The following is a 9,694-nucleotide window of genomic DNA, read 5'->3' on the forward strand; positions in this document are numbered from 1 at the left end:
AAAGGGAATATTACAGTTTAGTGAATTTTAAGGGATTTAAAGAAGAGAAAAAATATTGTCAACTTATGCAGCAAATGTGCTGCAATTCCTGACCTTAACAGCTGAAACAGAATGTAAGTGAAAACTCATTTTATAGAAAAGGTACCCAACATTAGCAGAGTATATAACTGCCCACCCTCTTCCAGAAGGGGCATCAAATTTTACAAGAATTACATTTAATACTCATTTGCGCAGACCCGACACAGATACTGTACCTTTTTAAGTACTGTAACTGTAATTAATTTATACATCCTATATAATAGTAAGCTTCCATCTGCTGCCCTCTCATATAAGGAATGTGATGTCAAAGTCTCTAGTCCAACTGCTAAAAAAAAAAAGCTCATGCTGGAAGGAACTAAACGGAAAGGCTGCCGAGAGGAGTACTGAGAATTTATTTAGTTTGATGGGAGGTGGGGATAGTGCTGGGCAGACTTATACGGTCTGTGCCCTGAAAAAGACAGGTACAAATCAAGGTAAGGTATACACAAAAAATGACACGTGAGTTTATCTTGTTGGGCAGACTGGGTGGACCGTGCAGGTCTTTTTCTGCCGTCATCTACTATGTTACTATGATGTGCTTTAGAAAAATTCCACAACGGCATAAATTTGAAATTTACACTCTTCCCAATCACTCCTCCAATCCCACGCCCAATGCAGAATACACTTCTAGTCACTGCGTTTTTTCCAGCGAAAAAGGTGCCAGTACTCAAATGCCAGGCCACCCTTCAGGGATTGGATGATCAATGAGGGACCCACAATAGCCAGGACCCTGCAACCAGTCACAGAATCTATGACAAGGCAGAATTTGGTGTGTAGAGCCTTAGCTGTTTCATTAAAACCTGGGGTCCATGGGTCAATTTTAGCAGACAATGGAAAAGGTACCGGTATTCAATACCCCCCAAGTACCCCCTCAAAAAAGCCCTGCTTCTAGTTAAAAAAAATAAATAAGTAATGAGGAACACCTTTTATTCCAACCACCCATCCGTTATTAAAGACAAGGCGACTGCAACGTCTTTACTGACTTTTACCACTCAGCTCACACACTCTCCCCTGGTTTGGAAGGGAGACAATTTCTACTCCTCCTTCCCCAGATTCATGTTTCCAGCTTTGACAGCAAGATTTAAAACATCACATTTCACAGTGAAAACCACACACACAAGGAACACCACCGCACACGGAAAAGAAGGTGTAAAACAGCCACTGGTAAAAGCACTGCAACAAGCGCCTCACGTGGACACCCGAGCGCGCTCCACACAGCAGGTCACAGCGATCCCCGCCCCAGCCTTTCCCGTCAGCTTGCGAAACTAGGTCAGCAAAACAGGGACACAACTGAGACTCACGTGGAGCGACGGCAAACCCGCGCCCCAGCCCCACCTTGTGTAACCCTGACGTCACGGCCCGCGCAGCCAATCCGCGGAGACGCACGGGCCAACGTAAACAGTGGCCGCACATGGCTCAGGGTGCTGAGCCATGTGAGCTAGGGACGCTTGGCTTATACAGCATAGACGCTACCCCCCCCCCCCACACCCCCCAAGCGTATAACGCACGGAGAGTATCTGCTTCGATCGTCCCTTCCACCAGTTCCCACTGCACTACTGCACCCCCAGACCGGCCAGAGCCAGGCACTGGTTTCCGCTGCAATTAATGCTCACCTCCGGTGCTTTCCATGGCTGTGGATGATGGAGATGCGCCCTTTCCTCTTCCTCTCTCCACCGAGGACCCTCAGCTGCTCCGGCCAGCCCCAGCCACTGGATCCATCCCCCAGTCGCCCGATAGTAGTAGCTACCGCCGCAGCCTACCAACAGCAGCCAAGTGTGCGAGCCGAAGCCGGGCGGTCGAGCTGCTGTGGCCCCTCCTTTTCCTTTCCCCTCCCCCGCCGGGGGCGGAGAACTGGAGTCGCTGGCAGCATTGTATGGTGTGTGGGGAGCTGAGAGCTTACATATAGTCCGGTGATGATGACCCTAAAGCTGCAGAGCTTTTATGTGAGGGAACAGACAGGAGTTTGTTTTCCTCTCACTTTATTCCAGTACAGGCACAACAACCCAAAGCTCTACCTTTACTTCTTCCCCGCCTTATCATTGCAGGAGGGTCCAATATTGTAGTGCCGACTTTAGGAGGAACTCTTTCCTTTGGGATAAAAGAGCTACACACTGCTGCCTTCTCTGCCAAGCCTCCTAATCATTAGAACTTCAGGCATGATGACGGTTAATATAAGTGCAAAAGCTGCAGTTAACAATAACAGCTCTAGCCCTTGCACTTATAGAAGCTCTTGCTAAGATTAGCCAGGTTTTTTGCCCTAAAAAGAGAGTCTTTTTATGGCCAAATTGTTCTCTGTCTTTCAATTTAGCCACAGGTCTGGAATTAAGCCTAGCCAACTGCCTAAGGCACTGTGCACATTTTAAAGTTGCTAAAGAAGAGCCCACACCTGGTTTGGGATACTTCAAAGAGGAAATGAGTATGTAAATGGCAGTTTGACCTCTGATCTACAGAATCTGGCCCCTCACCTTTCCAGTCCATCCTATGGGTGCCAATATCTTAAATTAACTAAATTAGGGAATTAATCTATATTACTATTCTTCAAATCTAAACATACAACTAATAAGAATAGATTATAATAGCAACGTAATTTCCGTGAGTCACATAAGAGCCTACTTAGGAAAACACTGCAATGGGTACTAGAATATCAATAACCCCTATTGGAAAACTAAAGAAACCAGATTAGTACAGATCCGTCCTGCACAGTTAATGATAAACAGAAAACCATGTCTGTTTCATATACACAGAACACTGATAGACCCTCACACAGTATAAAATAACCACAAAGTAAAAACAAAAATACGCAGATAAATATTAACTGAACCCCCAAGAAGCCACAGTGCAACTCCAGAGAAAGAGAAAAAGTGATGCATATCCCCCTGTACTGTGCAAATATAAAGATAGCAGATGGAAACAAACTCAAAGAAAATACAAATATACAATAAGACAAACCAAAAGATCATACTACAAAATCAAGATAGGGCCAGATTACAAAGACATTAAGAAACTATATCAACTCGTGAACAAACTACTAGACACCACCATGGTCACCACGACCAATTCAGACACCCTATCTGCAGACAAACTTGCTAAATACTTCAAGGAAAAAATTGAAAACCTATGCAACACCTTACCTCAGAACAACATCGACATCGATAAATTCTTTGAATGTCTGGACCCAATATCCAGCAGACCGAATCTGGACAAACTTCGATCTCAATGCTAAAACAGTCACCCAAGCGATCAACAAAGGTGCCAAGACTCACTATAATTGGACACCTGCTCCAGCTACTTAATAAAATCTGCTCCTCTACGTTTCATAGCAGACCTCACATCTCACCTAAACTACATGCTACAACATGGACACTTCCCTAAGAAAAACTGTAACATCCTACTCACCCCAATTCCAAAAGATACAAAGAAAAAAATGAATGAAATCACCAACTACCGCCCAGTAGCATCTATCCCACTGGTAGTCAAACTGATGGAAAGCATGGTAACCAAACAGCTCACCGACTACATAAATAGACCATGTTTGTAAGGGATGTATAACAGAAATCAACAATGAAATCAAACTCAGCTTGAACATCATGAACTCATGGGCGAATGTATTTCAACTAAACCTCAACGCAGAAAAAAAAACACACTGTCTCTTCCTTTCATCTCAATACAACACGAATAAACCCACTAACATAAGCACCCCAGACTACACCCTTCCTATTTCAGACACAATAGACCGAAACCTCACGCTAGAAAATCAAACGAAATCTGTGACAAATAAATTGTTCCATTCAATGTGGAAACTCAAATGTATGAAACCTTTCTTCCCAAGGGAAATATTTCACAACTTGGTACAATCTATGGTACTGAGCCACCTAGACCACTGTAATGGAATCTATGCGGGATGCAAAGAAATAATCATAAAGAAACTCCAAACTGCTCAAAACACCGCAGCCAGGCTTATATTTGGTAAAACGAGATTCGAAAGCGCCAAACCCCTAAGAGAAAAACTGCATTGGCTTCCAATCAAAGAACGGATTGCGTTCAAAATCTGCACTCTGGTTCATAAAATCATCTACAGCGAAGCCCCAGGATACATGTTAACCTCATAGACCTACCAACTAGAACACAACAAGATCAACACGCTCATACCTAAACCTTCACTACCCAAGCTGCAAAGGACTCAAATACAAATCAACCTATGCATCCAGTTTCTCCTATATAAGCATGCAATGACCTACCAAACTTCCGGAAATCACTAAAGACTATCTTCAAAAAGGCATACCCTAACGATCCAACTTAAATACCTGAATCCTGCAACACAACGATACTAATACTTGAACTGGACATAACTTAAAGATTCCTCCTTTCTATTCCCTTATGTGTCTGTCACACATGCACCTTATTGTACCATAATATCACTCTGTATTTGTCATACCGGAAGGCGATCGCCTCACGGTACTATGTAAGCCACATTGAGCCTGCAAATAGGTGGTAAAATGTGGGATACAAATGCAACAAATACATTTCAAATGACATATTCCAATCACTACACTATAAGTTAACATACAAATAAAACAAAAAAAAGAAAATCTGATGATGCCATTTTATTGGACAAAATACATTTTTCAATTAGTTTTCAGAGGTCAAAACCTCTTTCCTCAGGTCTGGACAGTATACTGCTGATATAGTATTCTGTTATGACATGAAAAAGGGGGGTTTGGTTTCCAACCATTAGTCAAAAATATATTAAAATTAGTCCAATAAAGATATCACCTTATTTCAATTTTCTATATTTATTAACACAGCTACCACACTACTGCTTGATATTTTCTGAAGATTTTATTTCCTCTGTTTGGCTGTTCCAGCCCTTATAATGGGGGAATACTGGGCAAAAACATGACAAAGGGGGCCTTTTACTAAAGCTTAGTGCGCTCTAAATGAGTTTCTTAGCATTTAGAGCTTGCTAAGCTTTAGTAAAAGGGCCCCAAAGTGTACAGAACTTTCAATCTTTTTTTTATTTCGCTCAAAATTCCCTCAGGAGTAATATATATTCAATAGAGTGTCCTTTGCAGGCAGGTGGTGACATTAATGGAGTGTGGGTGTAGAGAACACTTATGCATATAACTCAGTGATTCCCAAACCTGTCCTGGGGAACCCCAGGTTTTCAGGATATCCACAATGAATATGCATGAGATTGATTTGCATACACTGCCTCCTTGGTATGAAAATCTACCTCATGCATATTAATTGTGGATATCCTGAAAACCTGACGCTGGGGTTCCCCCAAGACAGGTTTGGGAACCTCTGAGATACCTTATAGAATATTGTAAGTTACACACATATCTCTACAATCTATGTGCAAGCATTCACACTAGTAATATGCTTATGCTTTGTAGAACTTCCCTCCACATGATGTGTGCAAGTTCCACAAGGAATGGTAGTGGGATTTGAACCTTGACTTCACTAATTCTTAGCCCACTGCTCTAACTCAGGGGCTCTCAACCCAGTCCTCGGGACATGCCAAGCCAGTCAGGTTCTCAGGATACCCAGAATGAATATGCATGAGATAGTTCGACATACAATGGAGGTAGTGCATGCAAATTTATCTCATGCATATTCATTGCGCATAGCTTGAAAACCAGACTGGCATGGTGCATCCTGAGGACTGGGTTGAGAACAGCTGTTTTAATATCTTGGCAGCTGAGCAAGTCTAGGCTTCACCTAGATAAGAAACTAGCAGCACATTGCTGACATTTTTTTTTACTGTACTTTTATTATATACTAGTAAAAAAGGCCAGTTTCTGGAGCAAATGAAACGGGCACTAGCAAGGTTTTCCTCACCCAACCCCCCCCCCCCCACCTCCTCGTCGTTGTGAAGCCACTGACGCCATTGCTCCGTACCTCATCAACGCACCTTCATCACCTTCTTTGTTCTGAAGCCACTGACGCCATTGCTCCGCCCTCGATGTGTGATGCCATTGCTTCCGCCCTCGACGTCATCACGTTTGACGCGAGGGCGGGGCCAGAGACGTAGTGATTTCGGTGACTTCACCACCACGAACCCTTCATGAAGGAAGTGACGTCAGTGGCTTGGCTTCAGTGACGTCAGTGTCTTCAGAACGTTGAGGGTGAGTTTTATTATATAGGATTTTTTTTATATAAAAGAAATAACAACAAAGGAAACAATATGATCAACCATACAACAGAAACATAGGTAGATACACATGGTTCCTTCAATGCACCTACCCACCCCCACAAATATACAAACAAACCCCCTCAATCTCTCCATCCCCCAACGCCCCTACAGAATCCAACACCCCCACACCCTCAAACAAAATATCTCTTATCCCACCCACCATATATATCAGTTCAGTTGGGAGCAGACCTCCATACTTAGAACCTCTTCCATCGTTTCTCAAAGAGATGGACTTTGTTATATTTAATGCAGTCAAAATCTGGATTTTTCTCCTGGCTCGGATTCCCGAGCGTTTTTCTTGTTGGGGAGCATTAGGTATACACTACTGTATCAATAACAGACAGTTGCAAACTGAAACCTCTTCCTTCCTCCAGTCTCATACGAGTAGCCATTTAAGACCACTGTTGCGCCTATAGCATATCCTTCAAAAGTGAGAGGTGAGCGACTCTTTATACTATTTTATGAGAGGTTTATGATGGAGTACCTTGAGCTGTTATGAGAGGTCGCGGCAGCCATTTTACAAAGGTGCCGCAAGGGGCAGGAGCGAGGGGGCTCTGCTTCTGCCCCCTACGACAAACCGCTGGACCACCACGGATTAAGGTAGGCCTGGGGGCCTACATGAACTACGGAGGGGGAAGGGGGGATGGATGGCATTTGTGGGGATGGGAGAGGATGCAACACATTGAGGGCCGGGGAGGGGGCTTTACTTACAAGAAAACAAAAAAAAGAAAACAACAAAGCTTATGCAGGTCCAGGCTTTTGAGTTGCCCTAATTTACCCACTTAAGCTTATGCAGGCATCAGCTGAATATCTCCGGCACCCACATACGCCTGGCTCCTCCCCAACATGGCCCTGGCCCACCCCTGAACCAGCCCACTTTATTTTGGGTCAGTCAGAGGCGATATCCAGCAGCACTGCCCGGTTTAATGCTGCTGAATATCAGCAATTGGGTGGGGACAGGTGATTAAGAGGGCTAGAGTCTCTCCAGCCCACTTCAATCATTCTGAATATTGACCTGCAAGAATATTATAATGCCTCTGTCTTGGTCCAAGGTGCAACCTCACCTTGAGTACTGCATTCAATTCTGGTCGCTGTATCTCAAAAAGATATAGCAGAATTAGAAAAGGTTCAAAAGTGACCAAATGATAAAGGGGATGGAACTCCTCCCGTATGACGGAAAGGCTAAAGAGGTTATGGCTTTTCAGCTTGGAAAACAGACATCTGAAGGGGGTTTATGACTGAGGTTTATAAAATCCTGAGTGGTGTACAATGGATAGAAGTGAATCGATTTTTCACTATTTCAAAAAGTACAAAGACCAGGGGACACTCAATTAAGTTACATGGAAATATTTTTTAAACTAATATTAGGAAATATTTTTTCACTCAAAGAATAGAGGTTCTTGAACTCACTACTGGATCCACCCCAGGATATTGAGGGAGCTCAGAGAGGTTTTGGCGGGTCCTCTTAAAGATTTGTTTAATATATCCTTGCAGACGGGAAAGGTTCCGAGGGATTGGAGAACGGCAGAGGTGGTCCCTCTTCACAAAAGTGGTGATAGGGAAGAAGCTGGAAACTACAGGCCGGTAAGCCTCAACTTCAGTTATTGGAAAAGTAATGGAAACGATGCTGAAGGAAAGGATAGTGAATTTCCTGGAAGTCAATAAGTTGCAAGATCCGAGACAACATGGTTTAACGAAAGAGAAATCGTGCCAAACGAATCTCATTGAGTTCTTTGATTGGGTGACAGAAGAATTGAATCAGGGACGAGCTATAGACGTAATCTACTTAGATTTCAGCAAAGCTTTTGACACGGTTCCCCACAAGAGGCTCTTAAATAAACTGGAGGGGCTGAAGATAGGACCTGAAGTGGTGAACTGGATTAGGAACTGGTTGACGGACAGACACCAGACGGTGGTGGTGAATGGAATTCACTCGGAGGGAAAGGTGAGTAGTGGAGTGCCTCAGGGATCGGTGCTGGGGCCGATTCTGTTCAATTATTTTGAGTGACATTGCCGAAGGTTAGAAGGTAAAGTTTGCCTATTTGCGGATGATACTAGATCTGTAACAGAGTGGACACCCGGGAGGGAGTGGAAAACATGAAAAAGGATCTGAGGGAAGCTAGAAGAATGGTCTAAGGTTTGGCAATTAAAATTCAATGCGAAGAAATACAAAGTGATGCACTTAGGGAATAGAATCCACGGGAGACGTATGTGTTAGGCGGGGAGAGTCCTGATAGGTATGGGCAAGAGAGGGATCTTGGGGTGATAGTAATCTGAGGATTGAAGGTGACGAAACAGTGTGACAAGGCGGTGGCCGTAGCTAGAAGGTTGTTAGGCTGTATAGAGAGAGGTGTGACCAGCAGAAGAAAGGGGGTGTTGATGCCCCTGTATAAGTCAGGGTGAGGCCCTACCTGGAGTATTGTGTTCAGTTTTGGAGGCCGTATCTTGTTAAGGATGTAAAAAGAATTGAAGTGGTGCAAAGAAAAGATACGAGAATGGGAATGGGATTTGCGTTACAAGACATATGAGGAGAGACTTGCTGAACTAAATGTATACTCTGGAGGAAAGGAGAAAACAGGGTGATATGATACAGACGTTCAATATTTGAAAGGTATTAATCCGCAAATGACCTTTTCCGGAGATGGGAAGATGGTAGAACGAAGAGGACATGAATGAGATTGAAGGGGGGCAGACTCAAGAAAATGTCAGGAAGTATTTTTCACGGAGAGAGTAGTGGATGCTTGGAATGCTCTCCCGCGGGAGTTGGTGGAAATGAAAACCGTAACGGAATTCAACATGCCTGGGATAAGCATAAAGGAATCCTGTGCCGAAGGAATGGATCCTCAGGAGCTTAGTCAAGATCGGGAGGCGGGGCTGGTGGTTGGTAGGCGGGGATAGTGCTGGGCAGACTTATACGGTCTGTGCCAGAGCCGGTGGTTGGGAGGCAGGGCTGGTGGTTGGGAGGTGAGGGTAGTGCTGGGCAGACTTATACGGTCTGTGCCAGAGCCGGTGGTTGGGAGAGGGGCTGGTGGTTGGGAGGCGGGGATAGTGCTGGGCAGACTTATACGGTCTGTGCCCTGAAGAGCACAGGTACAAATCAAAATAGGGTATACACAAAAAGCAGCAAATATGAGCTATCTTGTTGGGTAGACTGGATGGACTATGCAGGTCTTTTTCTGCCGTCATCTACTATGTTACTATGTGGTAACAACGGCAAGCATATCTGGGTTTAAAAAAGGTTTGGACAAGTTCCTGGAGGAAATGTTCATAGTCTGTTATTGAGATGGACATGGGGGAAGCCACTGCTTGCCCCGGGATTGGTAGCATGGAATGTTGCAACTAATTGGGTTTCTGCCAGGTACTTGTGACCTGGATTGGCCACTGTCGGAAGCCGGATACTGGGCTACATGGACAATTGAA

At 44.2% G+C, this 9,694-nt stretch overlaps 1 protein-coding gene across 1 annotated transcript in view; it reads right to left on the minus strand.

The window, feature by feature from the left end:
• The window catches only part of LOC115459256 (nuclear receptor subfamily 1 group D member 2-like), a 47,737-nt gene extending 45,845 nt beyond the window's left edge, over positions 1-1,892 (minus strand). The window contains exon 1 of the mRNA XM_030189111.1: positions 1,692-1,892. Within this exon, the coding sequence (XP_030044971.1) occupies positions 1,692-1,707 (16 nt within the window). The 5' untranslated portion in view covers positions 1,708-1,892. The remainder of the gene's footprint in view (positions 1-1,691) is intronic.
• Between the last annotated feature and the right edge of the window lie 7,802 nt (positions 1,893-9,694).

Source organism: Microcaecilia unicolor, unplaced genomic scaffold (assembly GCF_901765095.1).
Source record: "Microcaecilia unicolor unplaced genomic scaffold, aMicUni1.1, whole genome shotgun sequence".
NCBI lineage: Eukaryota > Metazoa > Chordata > Amphibia > Gymnophiona > Siphonopidae > Microcaecilia > Microcaecilia unicolor.